The sequence below is a fragment of the Solanum stenotomum genome, chromosome 10 (assembly GCF_019186545.1).
Source record: "Solanum stenotomum isolate F172 chromosome 10, ASM1918654v1, whole genome shotgun sequence".
NCBI lineage: Eukaryota > Viridiplantae > Streptophyta > Magnoliopsida > Solanales > Solanaceae > Solanum > Solanum stenotomum.
In genome coordinates, this window is record NC_064291.1 from 35396912 (window position 1) to 35419559 (window position 22648).

The 22648-nt window shown below is 36.3% G+C and overlaps 2 protein-coding genes across 2 annotated transcripts; one reads left to right on the forward strand and one right to left on the reverse strand.

The window, feature by feature from the left end:
- The first annotated feature begins 1287 nt into the window (after positions 1–1287).
- On the forward strand, positions 1288–9324 carry LOC125841206 (aminopeptidase M1). Its single transcript, XM_049520282.1, has 19 exons — positions 1288–1633; positions 1721–1866; positions 2415–2517; positions 2805–2991; positions 3063–3156; positions 3340–3493; positions 3598–3702; positions 3797–3913; positions 4056–4169; positions 5472–5654; positions 5798–6080; positions 6159–6280; positions 6360–6457; positions 7215–7392; positions 7474–7588; positions 7689–7756; positions 7869–7943; positions 8535–8612; positions 8898–9324. Exons 1-19 carry the CDS (start codon positions 1412–1414, stop codon positions 9081–9083), a joined length of 2628 nt encoding a protein of 875 aa, XP_049376239.1. The 5' UTR covers positions 1288–1411; the 3' UTR covers positions 9084–9324.
- An 810-nt stretch (positions 9325–10134) lies between these two features.
- LOC125841210 (probable protein phosphatase 2C 6) lies at positions 10135–17820 on the reverse strand. The gene is made up of 4 exons (XM_049520285.1): positions 16322–17820; positions 15893–16210; positions 15692–15797; positions 10135–10821 (listed from the first exon to the last, which is right to left on the reverse strand). The coding sequence occupies exons 1-4, from the start codon at positions 17141–17143 to the stop codon at positions 10487–10489; spliced, it is 1581 nt and encodes a 526-aa protein (XP_049376242.1). The 5' UTR covers positions 17144–17820; the 3' UTR covers positions 10135–10486.
- Positions 17821–22648: the final 4828 nt, after the last annotated feature.

The window sequence follows — 22648 nt, forward strand, 5'->3', positions numbered from 1 at the left end:
TTTGACAAATTAAATAATGACACGTGTTATTTGAATTTTAAAAAAATATTTTAAAATGTATTATAATGTGAAGGAAAAAGAAAATCACTTACTATTAAAAAAAAATTAAAAATAGTCTGTAATCCCAACCACTGACCCACCACCCAAACCCTTCCCCTGCTATTCCACCACTATAGCGCTGTCCATTCCAACTCTTTAACATTGTTTAAAAACTCCGACGACCGTGAAATCTCCAATAATTTTAAGCATGAATGCTTCAAACTGTACTTCACATATTAACATGAAAAGAGGATATAGCTTTCTTATTGCCCTATCCTTCTAGATTATTATTTTTCTGCATTAATTGAAAAAAAAAAGAAGAGTAAATTAGAGAATTTTACTTCGAAAAAAGCATCAATGGCAGACGAGAGCTCGGAAGAAGAAGGGTTAGGGCTAAAAAAGGTTTGTAACAATTCTGTGGAATTTCATCATCTCCGTCGTCGTCAATGTCGTATTGGGGTTCTTATTCTTGTTCTTCTTTCTCCGGCGAGGAGTAGCCTTGTATGAGTGAAAAACTCATCGTCACCAACCGACAGGATTCGAATAAGCCTTTCGAGTTTCTTTTGCCCCGCCATAAGTTTTCCAAAGTAAGATTAAGTTATAAATTTGTAAGTTTGTTTGCTTCCATAAATCAACAATATGACAAAGATTAAAAAAAAAAAGGAAATAAAATTTGAATCGATTCTATATTTGAAGAAAAAAAAAGTGAACAAGCAGTGGCGTTAATGGAAGAGGTGCCGAACAGGAAGAAATGGATATAATGACGGTGATAATGAAAAATATGAAAAACTATAATGATAATGATGGTTGGATAAAAAGCAAAGAAGAGGAAGAAGAAAGTTATTGGTGCGAGATTGCGGTGGCGACGGTGGTTGCTGCTTGGTGATAAGGTGGAGGAGTAATGGCAGCAATCACAAGGAAGAAGAAAGGAGTTTTTTATTTTAAAAAGTCTAATTAGTTGCTTTCACGCGCTCTTTGTCCGTGCATCACACTTAAAATGCCATGTAGGCAAAAAATGTTTAATTGATTCAAATTTGAATGGGTAGAGGTGTTCAATAGGTACAAGCCTCAGTTTAAGTGTCTAAGTGAATTATGCGGACAACTTTAAGTGTCTGTCGATGACTTAGGCCTTTAATTAATTAAAGGTCAAATATGCTAAGCTCAAATAACTCGAAGACGATATATCAAAGATTAAAATAAATATTTTTATTAAACATTACGAATCATTTTAATCAACCAAAATATATTAACAACTAAAATAAACCATTTTTTTGTCATTCCAAGTTCATACTCAGTTGTAATCATCCAGATCCAAAATTCATATAAGATAGAGATACTGAAATCCCCTCAACGCAACAATCTTGAGTGAACAATGGAGAAAAACTACGATCAATTCAAAGGACAATCTCGTCTTCCCAAATTTGCTGTTCCAAAGAGATACGATTTGAAGTTGAAACCCGACCTTGTCACCTGTAAGTTCGTCGGCGCCGTTGACATCTCCCTCGATGTTATCTCTCCCACCAAATTCATTGTTCTCAATGCTGCTGAACTCTCTGTTGACCGCAAAGCTGTTCATTTCAAATCTTCAAATAAGGTGTTTTTTCTTGAAGATTGATCCTCTTTTGGACAAGTTAGAGAAAATAGTTTGATAAAAAATAAATTAATTGGACATGTTGTGTAGGTATTTGAGGCATTGGAAGTGGGGTTGATTGAAGAGGATGAGATATTGGTGGTGGAGTTTGGAGAAAGTTTGCCAGTTGGTCTTGGAGTTCTCAGTATGGCCTTTGAAGGAACTCTGAATGACAGGATGAAAGGGTTTTACAGGAGGTATTATGTTTTGAGAGAATTGGTTTCTGTTCTGTTGTAGTGGTTGACTGTTTATTTTATTTTCCCGAGTATAGATGGTTGTTGATTGTTCATAATTTTTCCATCATAGAATTTGTTTATGCTTTTCGAAGACCCCAATAATCTTCAATTGAACTTCACAAAACATGTTCATTTTGGTGTTATCTTTTATATTTACCTAGAATCTATATCTGCTTGTTATAATATATTAGGCTGATAATTGATTAATTAAGTATCATTGGAAAGGTAATACCTACTTCCATAAGCTCTGTCTGGAAGGTACCTTAACAAGTCGGTTGAGTTTACTCTGTTGTGGCCTAACTGTAGTAGTTCTATGATGTATCCCGTTGATTAGGAAGCTAGTATATCAATTCAACATTTTCCTTCCCTGTCAGTTGGTAGTAGTCCTTTAGTGATCTTAGTTTGACAGTAAAACAAGAGCGGAAAATGTTGCAGTTCTGTTTTCAGTATACTTCATTATGATTGTGCTATCTATAGATCACTTAACGGTCTTGATTGGCTCCTTGCAGTACCTACGAACATAATGGGGAGAAACGGAATATGGCTGTTACTCAATTTGAACCAGCTGATGCCAGACGTTGCTTTCCATGCTGGGATGAACCTGCTTGTAAGGTATTGTCAGCATATGACCATCTTTGGTGTTTCCACCTGTGCACTTTTCTCTTTGTTTATCAACTCTGTAATGTTAAATTGTTATTGACGGCAGCTATTCGTTAGATATTTATCATACGTGAACTATTAGTGTGACAAAACAGACATGAACTTGGTCTAATCTTCTTTTCTTTTATTAATCTTTGTCAAGTATTTTTTTCTGTTACTTACAGAATTTGGTTCTTCTAGTTCTATTAGGGACTCAAGTTTCATTTTCTACTTTTTCCTACTTGATATTAACCATCCAGGCCACCTTTAAAATTACACTTGAAGTACCATCAGAACTGGTAGCTCTCTCTAACATGCCAGTTGAAGAAGAAAAAGTGACGGGGAATCTTAAAACAGTTCATTATCAAGAGTCTCCAATCATGTCTACATACTTGGTGGCAATTGTGGTTGGCTTATTCGACTATGTTGAGGATCATACATCTGATGGTACATATTCTGGCATTAGTGAATATGTCTTTGACCATTTTTCGTTGGTAAATTAACATTGCTTTGTGCAGGAATTCCTGTTCGAGTATACTGTCAGGTAGGCAAGGCAAATCAAGGAAACTTTGCATTGCATGTTGCTGTCAAAACGCTGCCCCTCTTCAAAGTGTATGCATCACTTTGATTAAATATGCTTTTGTCATTTCATTTATCGAAAAGAAATACTAATGAAGAAGAGGGATCATGCGAAGTTTTACCCTGAAGTAAAGTTTCTAGATTTTTTTATTGATAATGTACGTTCTAAACAACTGCTTGAAATGTATTCTAATTTGTGGAGTAAAATACTCGCAGGTACTTTGCTGCACCATATTCACTACCCAAATTGGACATGATTGCAATTCCTGATTTTGCTGCAGGCGCAATGGAAAATTATGGTCTAGTTACATACCGAGAAACAGCATTGCTTTATGATGATAAGCATTCTGCCGCTGCTAACAAGCAGAGGGTAATCTATATTTGTTGGAAGTTGATTGGCTTCCTATGACACGTGGTATTAAACCGACTGATTCTATCTTTGGATGTGTTGAATAAAATTTTGGTTTTCTTCAGGTTGCAACTGTGGTGGCTCATGAGCTTGCTCATCAGTGGTTTGGCAATCTTGTAACAATGGAATGGTGGACACATCTATGGCTGAATGAGGGGTTTGCGACATGGGTATGCTGCTTTTCTTAGAAGTATATGCTTTTGTTCGTTGACTTGACTTAGTCGTTAAGCTGTTCATTGTAATTTTTCTCTGGTTGGCATTCAGGTAAGTTATTTGGCGACTGACAGCTTGTTCCCAGAATGGAAAATTTGGACTCAGTTTCTTGAAGAGGCCACTGAGGGACTTCGTCTAGATGGGCTCGCAGAATCCCATCCGATTGAGGTATGGAGCAATTTCCGGTCTGGTTCTTGTATTGTGCTAAAGCCTAAATGCAAGATTCCATTTTGTGATTTTTCTCCAATTATGGACATCTACTAGTTGTGCTACCCTTAGAGTTAATACAAATCTTATTTTGTCTTACCAGGTTGACATCAATCATGCCGGAGAAATTGATGAAATTTTTGATGCAATTAGTTATAGAAAAGGTGCATCTGTCATTCGGATGCTACAGAGCTATCTTGGACCTGAAAGTTTCCAGGTTTTTCTTCCCATTATTTACTACATTTACATTCCTTTTTATTGTCTTCATTCCAATCCCATTTTTTCTTTATTTTTCTCCCCCATTCTGTTGTGCTATTATTGATATATACTAGTTACCTGGTTCGATGAAAAAAGATATACAGTTACCTCTCCAAACACTTGTATATCAGAAGTTGGAGATGGTAAGTGCGGCGGTGGAATTAGAAGAAGAACTATACCATTCAGTGCGACGACCCTTTTTAATATCTTATCTTTCCTTACCAGTGAACTCATTGTAAAGTATTATTTGTAGTAAATTTTGACAGGCTTATCTACCAAGTTACACTGAAACTTTGCTCACCTTTAATTATTAATCCACCCCGTTTATGTGAAGATGTTTGATTTGGTATGTAGTTTAAGATTTTAGAAGACATTGACATGTAAGCCATATATATATATATATATATATCCTCTTAAGTGATACTATGATAGGTGGTGAGAGTTCCACATGTTATTTTCATTTTCTCTCAAGTCTCTCCTTCCTTATAAAGGATTGAACTTTTATATCAAGTGATCTTAACAAGTTATGTCATTAGGAGTGAAATGAGATGCTAAGATTAAATAATTTCCAAAATGAGTAAGGTGTCATCTTTTTTTGACAATGTGTCACATAAAATGAGACAGAGAGAGTATTATATATAAGTTCTTCTTGAATGATTGTGATTCTTACTGTGGGGGTTGACTGCTATTCTTGTAATGAAATCACATTAGTCTAGATTTTGGGATGTAAGGATACTCGTGTCTTCCAACATTAATTGCCTAGTAAGAAAATTTAAAATATTTGACTTTCCAAAATTCAAATAGGTTTGTTAATCCCATTAAAGTAGTTAAGAGCAGCCAACACATTAATGGTGTTCCTCTCTTGAATGTAGTGACTTAAAGCTTTTCCAAATTGAAGTATTCTTTAATTAGATTTCTTAGTGAGCGTCCGTGAGTCTCCTTAGTAAATTGTGTCTATGCCAGCCCAGTAGTAGATTGCACTGATTTTGAACCGTCCCCTAATTTTGTGTTGGGCTTTATAATGTGATGACAAGCATACCAGAAATCTTGTAATGGGGATCATGATGATATATTGGGTACTGCTGTTGACCATCATTCTTAAAGCAGCAGCCATTAATTTGTCAAAAGAGAAACCTCGCTATCATCTTATATACCATCCATCATAAAATAAATGTTCTAGATTTTCTTTCCATAATACCATGTAGATTTTTGCTTGTATGGGACTAATGACTTTGTCTCTTGTAATATTTCATTAAACCAGAGGGCACTTGCTTCTTACATAAAAAGATATGCTTGCTCAAATGCAAAGACAGAGGATTTATGGTCTGTCCTTCAGGAGGAGTCTGGTGAACCTGTGAACATGTTGATGAACTCCTGGACAAAGCAACAAGGTTACCCAGTTGTCTCTGTCAAAATAAATGACCAAAAGCTGGAGTGCGAGCAGGTTATCTTGTTTCTAACTTATGAATTCGGTTTCTTTACCACTCAGGCTAATGCAGATTTCCACTACCCAACTCCAGTTCTCTCCATACTGAACTCTTTAATACTCCTTTTGGGCTTGATAATACTTGTGTTTCTATCCAACAGACACAATTTTTACTGAGTGGTTCTCATGGTGATGGGCAATGGATAGTTCCGTTAACACTCTGTTGTGGATCTTATGAAGCTCGTAAAAGCTTCTTAATGCAAGAAAAGTCAGAAGCCCTTGATATGAAGGACTTATTATGCTCTTCTTCATCTAAAGGAAATCCCTGGATAAAAGTTAATGTGGAGCAGACAGGTTTTTATAGAGTCAAATATGATGATGAGCTGTCAGCTAGACTCAGATATGCCATAGAGAGCAAGGTCTTGTCAACAAATGATAAATACGGTAATTACTGCATTTTTTAACTTTATTTTTATTTAATAGTTAAAACGACTGCTGATTGGATTGTATTTTCCTGAACAGGCATTTTGGATGATTCATATGCCTTATCTATGGCATGTCATCAGTCTTTGTCATCTTTGCTTGCCCTGATGGCTTCTTTCAGGGAGGAGCTCGACTACACTGTTCTGTCAAATCTGATAAGCGTAATTGACTACTTCACAGACCTCTTTTAAGTACTAGTGTTGTAAGTCCAAAATTAACTGTTTTCCATTCTTCATGCAGATAAGTTACAAAGTTTCAAGAATTGTAGCTGAGGCTGTTCCTGACTTGCAAAATCACATAAAGTTGTTTTTCATCAATCTCTTCCAGTTTTCTGCAGAGTATGTTACTTCTTTTTTGAAAGTACAAAGCATGTTACTTTATCTTTGTATTTTTGGTCGTCTTTCATCCAAAGATGTGCTCATGTGAATTCCACATAAAAGTTCCAAGGGGAGGAGAATACTTGGGCCCTGGGGGTGGTGGAAGCAGTTAAGAAAGAGACAAAGGCACATAGTTGGAGTGATGTCTACCAGTGTTATAAACATAGATAGATGAACTTTAATAGAAAAAGCTATTGGATATAGCAGAGAGCAACAGAAATCATAACCAGATTATGCCTGCTCTGGCTTTCTTGACATTTATGGGTCAACCCATGACAAGAAAATCAATTTCTATTCTCTGAGACTAGTTCATGCAAATAAAGATTTATAACTTCTTGCATATTGTTATCTTTTGTCTGGTAGCTCTACTGCTAAATTAGGAGGACTTGAGAGCTGTTAATAAGCACTGAAATGAATTTAGAGATATAGTGTAGTTCTAACTAGACATCTTTGCTGACTTATCCTAAAAAATAAAAGAAAAAAGATATCTTCTGCCAATCATGTCTTTAGAAAAGAATGAATGGGTAATGGTATTTTACAAATTGGGCATGTTAACTCTTTATTCATCACTGATAGAAGAATTATGAGAGAAGAAAAGTTGTCCATGAAGCTGAAAGAGAGGAATTTTAGTGTTGGTCTCCTGGTTGACCATTAAGCTCATTTTTCCAGTTTGGCAACAAAAGGTTTGCTTCTAATTGGACTTCCCTTTTATCGACAGGAGACTTGGTTGGGATCCTAAAGAAGGGGAAAGCCACCTAGATGCCATGTTGAGAGGGGAACTTCTGAATGCTCTGGCTGCCTTTGGACATGATGAAACAATAAATGAAGCAATCAGGCGCTTCCACATATTTTTGGATGACAGAAACACAGCTGTTCTTCCTCCTGACTTGAGAAAGGTTACAACACTAGTATAACAATATTTATTTCTTCTTTACCTTCCACAGATTGTGATCACTGATCCCTCCTTCCATCTGCAGGCTGTTTATGTAGCTGTGATGCAAAGGGTGAATAAATCAGATAGATCAGGGTTTGAAGCTCTCTTAAGAATTTACAGAGAGACTGACCTCAGCCAGGAAAAGACACGAATTTTAGGTGAAGTTATCTATCAATTCATGCCAAGTGTGTAATTAAATGTTTTGGTTATCAGGTGATGGGTATGCTAAACCAATAAGTGCATTTTCTTGTTCTATAGGTGCATTGGCATCTTGCAAGGACCCCGAGATTATACTTGAAATCCTCAACTTTTTGCTATGTTCTGAGGTATTCAAAATTTTTGGGGAGCACTAGGTTATTTCTCTAGGGAGGGAGCTCATGTATTATTATTTTTTTTGACAAAATGTTTTGAGAGTATTCTATGACTTGGAAATTTCAGGTACGGAGCCAAGATTGTGTTTTCGGTCTTGCAGTTAGCTTTGAAGGCCGCGAAACTGCTTGGAAATGGTTAAAAGTGAGTACTCCTTTTCCATGAAGTATTGCATTGCTCGAATTATTTCTTGAATTACTATTTTCAAATAAGATACCTTGTTTTGTATGGAACTGTAACTTGTAAAGACATAGCTTAGAAAAAAAAGATATCTTGGAAAAATTGTACTCGCTCTATCCCGATTTATGTGGCACACTTTCCTTTTTAGTCTGTCCCAAAAATAATGCACCTTTCTATTATTGGAAACAACTTAACTCTAAAATTTCCCTTTTACCTTTGATGACATTATTTATGGCTACACAAATATCTAGGATTTGTTTTAAACCACAAATTTTAGAAGTCTTCCTTTCTTTCTTAAACTTTGCATCAAGTCAAACGGTGCCACATAAATTGGGACGGAGGAGTATTAAACTGTAACTTACAAAGACGTAGGCTGTAAGAGTGAGGAATTCACATTAATACAAATTGCAATTATCTCATTTGGAGGAAGTGCTACATGTTCTTATAGAATTATTAGCACAAAATGCTGCATTTCGTGACTGATAATTATTCAGGAAGATGCAACAAGACATACATGCTTGATTCTTTATTTCCTAATAAATTGTTTGAATGCAGGAAAAGTGGGATCATATCCACAAGACCTTTGGCTCTGGATTTCTATTGACCCGCTTCATCAGTGCAACAGTGTCACCGGTTTGTTTCTGCTCCCTTGCCATCTTTCTTAAACATTTGCATGAAGTTGCTTACTATTGTAGGACAACTTTTTTCTTTTTGTGAACTTAGTAACTTGGTAATATATCACAACCAATACATGGATTGTACTGAAACCTTGTATACTTGTAGGACAACTTTTTTCAAAAGTAGTATCTGTTGCCTTCTGCCTTGTAATGAAATGACAAGAATGGAAAGCAAATTTATGAGTTACCACTCCATTACATATTGTCTTTGATCTTTTGGCTCAATCTTTCTTTTCTTCAGTTCTCGTCCTATGAGAAGGCAAAAGAAGTTGAAGAGTTCTTTGCTAGCCGTACCAAGCCGTACATTGCAAGGACGTTGAAGCAGAGCATCGAGAGGGTTCACATTAATGCAAACTGGGTTCAGAGCATTCAAAAAGAGAAGAATCTCTCTGAGGCAGTGACGGAGCTAGCATACAGGAAATACTGAAGTTTTTTTTTTGAACTTAATGCCCCCTTTAGAGCGTCTCCACTTTTTCGTGAATGTTAATCATGGTACTTTCTAAACTTGTCTCAGAAAAAACGAAAAAAGAGGGAGGACTCTGATATCTGCTGTTCATCAAACTATAGGCAATAGGTTACATATTTGATAAATCAGAATGGTTGATATTGAACTGTTTTTCTTGCTGTGCTCCAGATGAGCAAACCAGAAATGGAGATATCTCTTAATTAAATAGATGAGCATTTCTGTTAGGAACACAATTTGACTACCTTCATACTTGACTGTCACCGTTTAGATGCAATATTAATTAATCTGGATTGGTTAGCTAGCATGTTTAGGCAGTGTCAGTTGCCAAGTCGCCTTTCCAATCTCCCTTTTGTGTCTTGAGAATTTCATATCCTACATCTTGTTTCTTGATGTATATAATGTATTTTAGTTTGACAGTGATATGGTAATTCTTCTGAAAATATCTGTTGTTGCATTAGTTGGTAGCCACAGGAAGTGTAATGTTAGGCAGATCCAATTGAATGATCTGATGAAGTGCTCCACCTAATTTGCACTAGAGAGTCAAATGGTCAGAGGCAAATCATTTAGGCCACTTTGAATCATGGACACTTAGTATGAATGAAAGCTCCTCCACAACCACCATCCTAACTCCTAAAATGGGACTAGCGCGCTATTGAATATCGACCCATAACCAAATCCCTATATATCTGTGGGTTTAATTAAGTCCATCATTTTCTTCACGGTTCATAGATAGATAGAGATATACATGAAAAGTTACTAAAATGTCGAAAGGATAACTTCATAGATGCAATGTGCTCAGTAATAAGAATCTTGAAGGTTGAATCCATCATCACAGTCACAGATATGGATGCCTCAACCTTCAACATAGATTCAGTTTGATCATTGAATTGAGCAGGATACTTAGTGTCATCCTCTTATCCAACTTCTTTATCATATGTATGAAATGGACGGGATTGACTACTACAGTCCTTCAATTGAATCAACTTATCCTGTCTATACTCTTAAATCCATATAAGTACAAGAAGAAGCATCTTTTGCATACAATTCAGAAGAGGTCTCTCTATTCGTCTCGTTACTGTTTCCAACAACAACATTACAAGTAATACTGAGGCAAATAACCTCACAGAGCCGCCTTAACTCGGAGGATATAATGTATGTTCCTACTTCAAACAGCTAAAGGAAGAAAACTACATACAGAGAATGGAACAAGTACTACAATACATACAGTAAGCTACTCTAATGAAAACCTTAGTCCCACAGTCCCCTGCTAAAAATTAAAAGGGCTGGCTATATTGAATCATATGAAGTCTTCATCAATATTGTGAACCTATAAATGGAAACAGCTGATTGATAGATCAGTTATGTTAGGTTTTGCTCTTAAACTTTCTTTGGGCTTTCAAGTCCACAACAATCACTGTTATGTTGTCCTTGCTGCCCTTTTGAAGAGCTCGATTTGACAAACATTCTGCTGCTGCCTGTGCTGCTGGATCAATTCCTTGGCCCCTTTCCAAAGGAAGCATTACACCATTCTTTTTATGCCAGAGGAGTATGCGCTTGCGAGCCAAATCACAGACCTCTTCGTTTGTCATAACATCCCATAAACCATCACTTGCAAGGATAAGGCATTCGTCGTCCTTGGTTCGAGGTATGAACATTACTTCTGGATCAGGAATTATCCAGGGCTTCAAGTATCTATCTCCTGCAACCAAGAATTAAATAAAATGTAAAAAAGGGAATAGATGAAAGACTTGCATACCAACAAAAACAAGGAGAGGTATTTAGCAGGGTTGGAGAAAATGGGTCATGCAAATGGACATCTAATGCGTCAAATTGTAGTCCCAAACAAAGTCCATACCCCTGAAAAATTCCCCAGGGCACCACCATCGCTAAGTTATTTGCTAAATGGTGGTTCTCATGTCAAATTAAAAAAAGAAAAAAAAATAGAGTGGTAGTTTGAATACACATTATACTCTTCTGGCGAGCTCACTGAATAATCCTTCCACAGTTTTCAAACAATTTACATCAAGACAGAGATGTTCAGTCACCAGCATGCACATGCCTGCACAACTGGGCGACAGAAGTTGGGGCATACTGGCTAAATGAACTCATGTACAGCAACTTAAATTACTTAACGTCACTTTAGCCATATCTTCCAAGATGACATTAGAAATGTTATATGATCAACATCAACTACCATCTTATAGGCACTAGAATATCCCTTAAATTTACAGACCATGTTTGACATGTGCCAATGCACAGAGATGGCTCGAAGCAAAGCCAGCCTTCAGCACAGATTTACAATTTGTTGGTCATTTATGCAATGCTGGATTGAAGATAGAATGAGAAAAAGAACATTCCAACATTTCAAGTTACATATCAGATGGCAAGGGCACACTTAGTCACAGTTATATAAAGAATTGCACAGCAGAAGTGACAAAATGAGCTCCCTTCTCACCACAAAGCAATCTTTCAGCAATATGAAATTAAAAAGGTGCAAATCATCATCAAAGGAGCACCTCCCCAGGACCAGGATACAGAAGGTTCCCAGGCTTTCTTGTTTTGTTTTAACTTACAATTTCAAGGATGTTAGGTCATAACACTCAAGAGTCACACTAACCAGGATCAGACAAGTGATGATCAGAAAACAAATGAGGACCTTAAGATTCACGTGCATCTTTTGTTTTATTTTTTAATTATAATTTTTAGAAAGTTGAAGGTCATAACCTAACAGTTACACTAACCAGGGTCAGACAAATGGATGATCAGAAAACAAAGAAGGTGCCAAATATTTCCATGCATCTTTTGTATTGATTTTTTAGTATTATTACTTACAATCTTCAGCAAGTGGAACGTCATAGTTCGACAGTTGAAACCAACCAGGGTCAGACAAGTGATGATTAGAAAAAAAAGAAGGCTCAAATTGAAGATCATTAATCAGAGTGTGTGCCTTTGTGGCCACAATTAGTGCTGGAAAAATGGAAGAAAAACCAAAGTATCCGTCTAACCCAGCCAGTTAAAAATGAAAATTGGATAATTGGTTCATTTAAATCAGGTCAAATATGGATCAACCCATGTAAAAGTGGGGTTCAAGCTATCAAAGCTCTTCTTTCAAGCATTAACATCCAAGTTTTGTCCCCCTCCCCCCACACAATATATTGTCTCTAGATGACCATATTATCTGACATTCCATTACGGTACTTTGTTCTCAAATTGGAATACTCTCATGATAAATTTTCGAAGTATTTCTGATATTAAAGGATTGTTGACTAGTTCGATCTTTTTTCCCTTCAAATATTTTTCCGGAGGACATTAATTCGCAATGAAAGATGACAATTATCCAATTAAATTTTAGGTTGATCAAGCACAAAGCTAAATATCTTCTAAGAATTAATAAAGATTCATAATTGATTACAACAACAAAAAAGAAAAGCTTCATAACCCAAATTAGTCAACCTCCATTGCAGTACAAATTGTTTAATTGTAGTAAATGGAAGACTAATTAGAATTCTAATTAGTCTTCCTTTTTGAAGTCAGCCCTAATAAAATCTCAGTCCATATGCCATCTGGGGTTTTAAAATTAGGAAGAATCTAAATTTAGAACTGTCTCAAATTATTAAAATGCTACATAATATCATCCCTTTAGTTAAGCAGAATGAGTTGTTAGTTCATGTTTGTTCCTTTTTGGTGGTGTTTGGCCGAAAAATTGACACAAAAAATCAAGTTGGCAGAAAGGAAAAAAAAGTCTATTAAATCTTATTTGTTTGTGCTGTTTTACCAAAAAAAAGGTTTACAATTTCAGTGCTTGCCAAATAATTGTTTTACCATCTGACCAGATAAGGGAATTATAAATGGATAGGAAATATGGTATCCATATTATCTGTCACTACCCATTTTATCCATAATAAATATGGGCAGATTGGATGTGTTATCTATTTTTGTCTAACCTATTTTCAGCCCGCCAGTATCCAATCCAACCCGCCCATTTTGCCAGCACTAGCCACTGATGGAAAGGCACAACAATTCCTACTTTGTTTCATGGAGACAACATAAAAGGAGAGCTTGGTTGGTTTAATGTCTGGTAAAGGCAGTATTTATTCCTCATTATATGCTAACCTCCTACCTCCTATACTCTATGACACTTCTTCCGATCTTTAACATGGAATAATTGTTGATTAAGGTGAAAATCAGTGTTATCAAAAGTCAAAAGCGCAAAAAAGCTCTAAGGTTTGTTGGGGTTTTAAGCACAAGTAAAGTGTGGGCTTTAATGAAAAAGGGGTGCTAGTAGAAAAAAAATAATATATGTGTGTGTGTGTGTGTGTGTGGGTGTGGCGTGTGGGTAGGTGGGTGGGTGGGTGGGCGTGGGTGTGTGTACTCCAAGACTAAGAAATATAAGTATGAATAACAAATATATAAATAAAGAATTTGAACTTTTTTTCATAAAAGTGTAATACCAATTGTTTAGTGTTGCCTCTTCAGGAAATGCTCACTCGCAGGGAAACATTTGTCTTAGAGCCTTAATGACGACATCGAAGCACACATTAAGCGTGGAAAATAGCTCAACATGTTTTGAGCCTCTTCAATACTTAAGCACGCCTTCTATAACACTAATGAAATTAGAGTAGAGAAGAGAAGGAACTTCTCAATTATTTTGGTGACCAACATACGGTACCCATTGGAATGGTCAACGAAAATTGATAATACAAGTAAAATTATGACAAGAATATATGAAAAAATATCTGTAATATTCTCCAACTTATGTCCTATGAATCTAGACAAATTCTAAAATGTAACCTCAGTGATCCGTTAGACTTTAACAATTACATTACTCAAAATTTTTTTGAGAATGATCAATTACATTACTCAAAATAATAAGGGAGAAGTAATAAATTACATCCTAAAGTTGCACAAAAAGACATTATTCTTGTTTGATGTGGAACGAATTACCCCCTAAGAGATGACCTAGCAAAGGAAGTGATTCCACTCTCCTACATGTGTGAGAAGCAAAAAAAATATTTAAAAAGAGTTAAATTGTAAAGGCATTTTCGAATTGGTGATTATTCAATTAATTAAACTTAATTACACTTAATTTAATTCTCTGTGTGCCCTTCTTCCTATTGCTTCTCTTTTCTTTCTCATTTTCTCTGTATATTGGTTTTAGTCCAGCCATGAAAATCTTCATCGAAGGTTTTGCCGGACATTTTTCCAGTCAATCTCTCTCTTGTCTCTAAATCTTCTCACCCACATGTTCCTTTTTAATTTCCAAGAATATTAAAGATGAAGGCTTCAAAATAAACCCAAAATATTATTATTTTATTTTTATGAAGATAAACCCTAAATATTTCTTTCTCATATTGAATACCTTCGATCTCCATTCTAAAGACAACTCATCAAACAAATAGGAGAAAGAAAGGGAAAGAAAATGGATGATAGGGATCTAAGAACACACATTACTTGTTTGATCCTTCTATAAAAGCTGATTCTTGTCTCTAATTTTATTGTGCTTCAACAAATGTTGGCCGGGAAAAAAAATTCTGGGCAAAACCTTGATTTTTTCCAATCAACATTCAACTTATTTCATTCATCTCGCTCATTTTAATCTCCTCTCTCGGTATTATTTTGTTGAAACCCATAAGTATCCACATTTTCTCTTGCAAGTTGTAAGAAGCCTAAGCACTTCAGAATTAGTATATGCTTAAGGCTACATCATGAAGCCATTGCTCTACTTCTATATGAGTGTTGCCTTCCTTATCTGCCACAGGAATATGGGAAAGAGTAATTGGATACAAACATATTTTCTTTAGCACCTCAGATCCTCTCAAGTGCAGACTCTGGTACCATTTCTAACATCCTGGGCATATGAACCTTAAGGCCCTACCACTATAGAGTGGATTATTATACCATATCACGGATCTATATCACATGAGAAGCCCGATTCTTAGTTTGAAACTGTGGTCATCTTGTTTGTTTATTCTAGCAGTGTGCATAACCAATAACTGTTGTGTCCAACTATTACTATGACGTGAATTGTTGATATCAGTTATACAAGGGAGGATGCTCTAGAAGTGCCAAAACTTTAATCAGTCGTTTGGTTGGGAACAAGTTATCCCAGGATAACTAATCCTGGGTTAGCTATCCTGAGATAACTTATCCCACCATGTATATGGGATAACTTATCCCATCACTATGATATAAATGGTGGGATAAGTTATCCCAAACATGCAACCAAACAAGATACAAAAAATTTATCCCATCACTATTTATTTTTATCCCTCACACCAAACCTGCCCTAAGTCTTGAGCAATATCGTGATGAAAGTTAGGTATGCTCAGGTTAAACACACACTCAAAATGGATATTTTCTAAGAACACCAGCCAGCTGACATCTAAAAGCAAACTATTCTATAAGGTAACCTGTAATAATACCTAGTAGCTTAGTACCTCGTGAAACGAGAAGACGCAGGATGCAAAAGATCATAACATTTTTGCTAAAACCAATAACATGGAGTACACATGGATACCTCAGTCATGATTTACAAATGCTAGATAACAGGGTAGATGGGAGAAACATACCAATAGACCTAGACATAGCAAGAACGCCAAAAACACGATGCCCATTCCACTGTATAACCTTCCCTCCTGCAGCTTCAATTCTTGCATATTCATCTTCTCGGTTTGGCTAATAAAAAAAATATAAACAAAAATTGGCACACAAGGATTAGTCAGTGACATCACACGTAATTAAAGTCATATTAGAACAACTGTTTCACTTACCTTGTGATCCACTGACAATGCCATGGATTCTTTCCCACGGCACAGGACAGCCCTTGAATCACCACAGTTTGCTACAATTATGTGCGACGAACAAACAACGGCGACAACAGCCGTGGAGCCTACAGTTTCTGGGGCAACAGCCTCGCGATTTCCCGCCCCTCCAATCTCCTCATCAACCTTGAGAAAACAGTTGGTAAATGCATTTTTCCATTGGTCCTGGCAATTTTGTCTAATACTTTCATCATTGAGATTAGCCATAATGGTTTCCAACTCCTCAGCCAATACAGCATGAATTCGATCACGGCAGTAATTTGCCACCTGGAAAATAAAAATCCCAATTTTGTATCAAATATATACGTACTGAGGTATCAGTGAGGAGGCATACAAACCTATGAGCTTGTAACAGTGTAAGCAAAAAGAGGAAGATACCTGAGAGCCACCATGGCCATCATAAACTCCAAAGAAATGAGCTGTCAAATGACTTAAATACCTAGTCATTCCATCAGGCAAACGATTGCCAACTAGCATCTGTATAGGAATTCTCAAGAACCTAGGAACATTTGCAAGCGCATCTTCCATTTCTGGTCTCCTTCCACACACAGATGTAAATCCCCAAAGGGGTATATAATCCACTTCAAAAATACTGCGGCCAACTGCTGCATTTAACCCTTTATCTAAAGGTAGCTGAACAACAGCTTCAGCTGATTTCGAGCTGGAGACATCCGTAATCTGCTCATCAAGTTTTTCCCCAACTGCCAGAGGCTTGCTCTCTGTCTCCTGAGCACCTGACTCTACCAGATCTCCAGCCTTAGCTATAAGTTTGACATTGCAAATGTTTTTCTCAGCATCTACCAAATTATGTCCGTCTACGTCAGATGCTAGCTCGAAATTTATAAAATCATCAGCACATAAACTACTGGAATCACTCACCACAGACAGGGAACATGAACTATCAAGAATTTGATCACCATCTAGTGATAAGATCTCATCATCCTCACTTTCCCTGACAACATCAATCCAGTTCCTTTCATTTTCAGATATCATACCAGTTTCTTCAGGTACAGTAACAGTGAGGTGTTTCTTCTGTGAATCAACAGAATTGCAATCATCATAAACAGAAGATTCTGGATACAAAGTTGTAGCATGGTCAGCCATTGACTTTAGGCTAGTGACATCCATTTGACTTTGGTTGTGAGAGATGAAATTACCTAATCTAAATGGCAAAGCAACCGCCAAACACATGTCGTCCATCAAAATCACTATCTTGTAACAACATTACACAGCCTGTCATTGTCAAACTAATAATAATCTTCTCATGAGCTTCACCACACCATTTTCCATGCCTAGAAAGATCTAACACATACCCTGATTCACAATTTTGTAGTCAGATCTGGTAAGAAAAAACACCTTTTTGGTTGGAAAATTCACCTAAAAATACAAAAAAAGGTAAGATTTTAGATTTGTCTGCCTGCCAGCACTTTCTTCCCAAAATCCAATGAACTATTGAAAACCGAGATAAAGCTTGATAAATTGAATCAAAGAAAGGGGAAAAAAAGGGGTCTTGGCAAAAAGTGTCAAGAATCACAAGAAAGAAACCCTGAAAAAGATGGTACCCTTTTATCACATAAAACTTGAGTACCTTGGATCTGAAGCAACCCAACCAAACCCACCTAAGAAATGCAGTCTTTTTCAAACCATAAATGGGGATGGAAATAGTAGAGGAGGAACCACTAGCTTATTTTTCAAGAATGGTACTGTTTTGTTCAGAGCTTACTTTCCTTCTCATCCCCAGAAGAGTAAAATAGTTCAATACTTGGAAGAAAAGGGAGAAGCATCAACAATGGTAAATACCAAACAACAAAAATGGGTTGCTTGTACAATGTAATGTAACAGTTCAATGTGATCATTAAAACACTTTCTCATCTTTTTCTTTCTTTTTTTCTATCTTTTAACTTGGGTCATGTCGAGCCCTTAATGAAACAATAAAGGAACCAGGGGTAAAAAAAAAATAGGAGTAATTAAGTTGCTTGCCATTTTACATAATGAATTTGAGAAAATTTTTTTATAAAATGACCCAAAATCATTTCTCTCATAAAAATAGTTTGAGAGTTGTTTGTTGGAAGGGAAATATAGAGTGGGAATATATATTATTATAATTGTAATACAATATGTAAGCATGTTTTCCCACAAAAATTTTTTTATCTAGATACCATGTGGGATGAAAGTTAGTATTTTATTTGTAGAAGATAAAGCTAAATAATAAGTATAGTATAATTTGATAAAAAGTTATATGTATTTAATGTTTACAGTAAATTATAAGGCTAGGAAAGAGGCTATGTTAGCGATCACGGCAGCAAAAACAATTGTCTTTAAGGGTTTATATGTTGAATTAGGACAAAGACGGGGATAAGAAATTATCATGCTAGTTAAGGTTAGAGAGAGAAGGGTCCGTGACCTTGATCACGTAAAGTGTATCAAGGATGAGGAAAACAAAGTACTGGTGGAGGAGGTACTTATTAGAAAGAGATGGCAGACTTACTTTCATAAATTCTTGAATGAAGAAAGAGACAAACGCATTATGTTGGGGGATTTGAAACACTCATAGAGGCGTCACAATTATGATTATTGTAGGGGTATAAAGATTGAGAAGGTTAAGGACGTCATTCGTAGAATGCGTAGGAGTAGAACTACACGACCAAGCGAGATTCTACTAGATTTTTGGAAGAACTGCAACACCTCGGGCTTTAGGAAAAGGGAGAAAAGGACCTTTTGGGCTGAAGTATGGTTTTACGGGTCCCATCTACGGACCGTAGAAGCTTTTACGCCCCCGTATATGGTAACCGTAGAAAGGGAGACAATAATTTTTTAAAATCAAGTCCCAATACCTTTTTTACGATTCACCGGGACGGTCCGTCATTCTATGTACGAATTGTAGATAGGTCTTATAGGTGAGTCTCAGACTTGGTGAAATTTTGAGGGTTAAAGTTGACTTCTACGGTTGGTGTCTACGGATTGTAGGAAGACCTAAGACTGGGCGTCGGATCGGAACGTAACCACCGGACCGGAATGAATCAGTACCGGATCGAAACGGGATGCGTTGACCGGTATCGGAATGAACCGGACGGAAATTATCGAGACGGATACTCGGTTTCATCCCGCCCACTATATACCGAGATGGAACCAGAACAAACCGGAATGGAACGAGATGGGATAAACGGGACGACACATCTAAATATTTCAAAAAATGATTAAAAAAATAAGTTATTGTTGTAAAACTTAAGGACAAAAGAACAATATAAAGAGGAAGAGAAGAAGACTATAAGACAAGAGGAACAACATAAACTAACATTCTTTTTTTCAAGTGTATACAACATTATTCTCAACACCACTATTTATAGGATTACATTGAGGAATACCAAAAGGTGTCATAAACATTACATTAAACCTTGAGAATTACTACCCATTAAGGAGGAAATAAATCTAGGAGTTATGGTCATCCAATTAACCATATTATCAACAACATTACTACCAATAAAGGATGAAATTAACCTAGGAGTTATGGTCATCCATTTGACCACATTATCAACAACATTACTACTCATAAAGGAGGGAAATTAACCAAGGAGTTATGGTCATCCATTTAACCACCAAAATGATTTACAACACTTCCCCTTGGATGACCATTAATAGATAATATGTCTCGTTAAAACCTTACTAAGAAAAAAAATCCCATGGAAAAAAAAAATCTTAGTGAAGGACAAAGGAGTACACATATCTTGTAATATGCTTTGTTTTCTGCCTCGTTAAAAACCTTGCCAGGAAAACCCATTGGGATAAAACCTAGGTCAAGGGAAAAAGAGTGCAGCGCATAGTTTACTCCCCCATGTTGCGAACATCATTTAATTTCTTAGAGACGACGCATTCCAATCTTGAATACCAACTTTTCAAATGTTGAGGTTGGTAATGCTTTAGTGAAAAGATCCGCTAAATTATCAACTGAGCGAATTTGTTGAACATTTATTTCACCTTTTTTCTTAAGATCATGAGTGAAAAAGAATTTTGGTGAAATGTGTTTTGTTCTATCTCCTTTAATATATCCTCCCTTCAGTTGAGCTATACATGCAACATTGTCTTCGTATAATGTAGTTGGAATATCTTTTTCCATAGAAAAACCACACATTTCTTGAATATATTGAGTCATTAATCTCAACCAAACACATTTCCGACTCACTTCATGGATGACTATTATTTCGACGTGATTTGAAGAAGTAGCAGCTAATGTTTGCTTCATTGAACGCCAAGATATAGTTGTGCCTCAATATGTAAATAAATAGCCTGTCTGAGATCGAGCTTTATGTGGATCAGACAAATATCCAGCATCTGCATAACCAATCATTTCTGACCTGGATTTATTAGAATAAAATAATCCCATATCAATGGTTCCCTGAAGATATCTTAATATATGTTTGACTCCATTCCAATGTCTCTTTGTTGGAGACGAGCTGAATCTTGCCAATAAACTTACTGCAAAACAGATATCTGGTCGAGTATTATTAGCAAGATATATAAGCACCCCAATGGCACTAAGATAGGGAGTTTCATTGCCAAGAAGCTCCTCATCATTTTCTTGAGGTCGAAATGGATCTTTATGTATGTCAAGCGATCTCACAACCATCGGGGTACTCAATGGATATGATTTATCCATGTAAAATCGCTTTAAAATCTTTTCTGTGTATGTTGATTGATGAACAAATATTCCATTTTTCAAATGCTTAATCTGTAGGCCAAGACAAAATTTTGTCTTACCAAGATCTTTCATTTCAAATTCTTTCGTTAAACACTCAACGACTTTTGAAAGCTCTTTAGGAGTGCTAATGATATTTAAATCATCAACATATACAGCTATTATAAAAAAATCAGATTCAGACTTTTTTATAAAAACACAAGGACAAATAGGGTCATTTTTGTACCCTTCCTTTAGCAAAGATTGGCTAAGACGACTATACCACATTCGCCCTAATTGTTTTAATCCATATAAGGATTTTTGAAGCCTTATCGAACAAATTTCTTGCGAATTTTTATATGCGTCAGGTACATTGTATGCTTCAGGAACTTTCATGAAAATATTGTGGTCCAATGAGCCATATAAATAGGTTGTGACAACATCCATTAGACGCATTTCAAACTTTTCATGAACTGCCAGATTTATTAGATACATGAAGGTAATTGCATCCACCACTGGAGAATATGTCTCCACATAATCAATGTCAGGCCTTTGCGAAAAACCTTATGCCACAAGTCGTGCTTTATATCTGACGACTTCACCTTTTTAATTTCGTTTTCGCACAAGAACCCATTTGTACCCCACTGGCTTGACACCTTCAGGTGTTTGGACTATTGGTCCAAAAACTTCACGTTTTTCAAGTGAAGTCAATTCCGCTTGAATTGCTTCCTTCCATTTTGGCCAATCATTTCTCTGTCTACACTCATTGACAGATTTTGGTTCAAAATCCTCACCATGTTGCATTATTTCAACAGCAACATTATAAGCAAAAATATTGTCCACCACAATACTATTTCGATTCCACATTTTTCTCGTTGAGACATAACTTATTGAGATTTCTTCATCCTCATTATTTTCAGTTATTTGGACCTTCTTTGTGGTCTTATCATTTGTTATGTCTCAGGGCTCTTCTTGAGCAATTTCCTCTATGGTATGATCTTCATGATCATTTGTTCCTTTTCTTTTTCGAGGATTTTTATCTTTTGAACCAATTGGCCTACCACGTTTTAAACGTGATTTAGACTCATTTGCTTTAACAATTTGTCCAATCGGGACATCAATTCGAACTGGAGCATTTGCAGCTGGAATATAAGATTTAGTAACCCTTGGAAGGTTAGTAAATGCATCTGGCAATTGATTTGCAACATTTTGTAAATAAATCATCTTTTTAACCTCTTGCTCACATTGATTTGTTCAAGGATCCAAATGAGATAGAGATAATGAATTCCAATCTATCTCTTTTTCCAACTGTTTATGTTCTCCCCCTAATGTTGGGTATACTGATTCATCAAAATGACAATCAGCAAACCTTGCCGTAAATATATCTCCTGTCAGAGGTTCCAAATATTTGATAATAGAAGGAGATTCATACCCAACATACACTCCCAACCTTCTTTGGGGACCCATCTTTGTGCGTAGCGATGGGGCAATTGGAACGTATACCGCGCATCCAAAAATTCTAAAATGGGAAATATTTGGCTCATGACCAAAAACCAACTGTAATGGAGAGAATTCATGATAACTAGTTGGTCTTATGCGCACCAATGTTGCTGCATGCAAAATAACATGTCCCCATATTGAAACAGGCAACTTTGTCCTCATTAACATGGTCTAGCTATCAATTGGAGACGCTTAATCAAAGATTCCGCTAGACCATTTTGAGTGTGAACATGAGCAACTGGATGTTCAATTGTTATTCTAGTGGACAAACAATAATCATTAAAGGCCTGCGATGTAAACTCACCAGCACTATCAAGACGAATTGTCTTTATTGCATAATCTGGAAATTGTGCTCTTAATCTTGTAGATGCATCTATCAAGACCATATAATATTTAAATGGTCCACATGGAGGGTGAATTGGCCCACATATATCACCATGTATACGTTCCAAAAAATGCAGGGGATTCAATCCCAACCTTAGTTGTTGATGGTTTAATAACCAATTTTCCTTGAGAACAAGCAGCATAAGAGA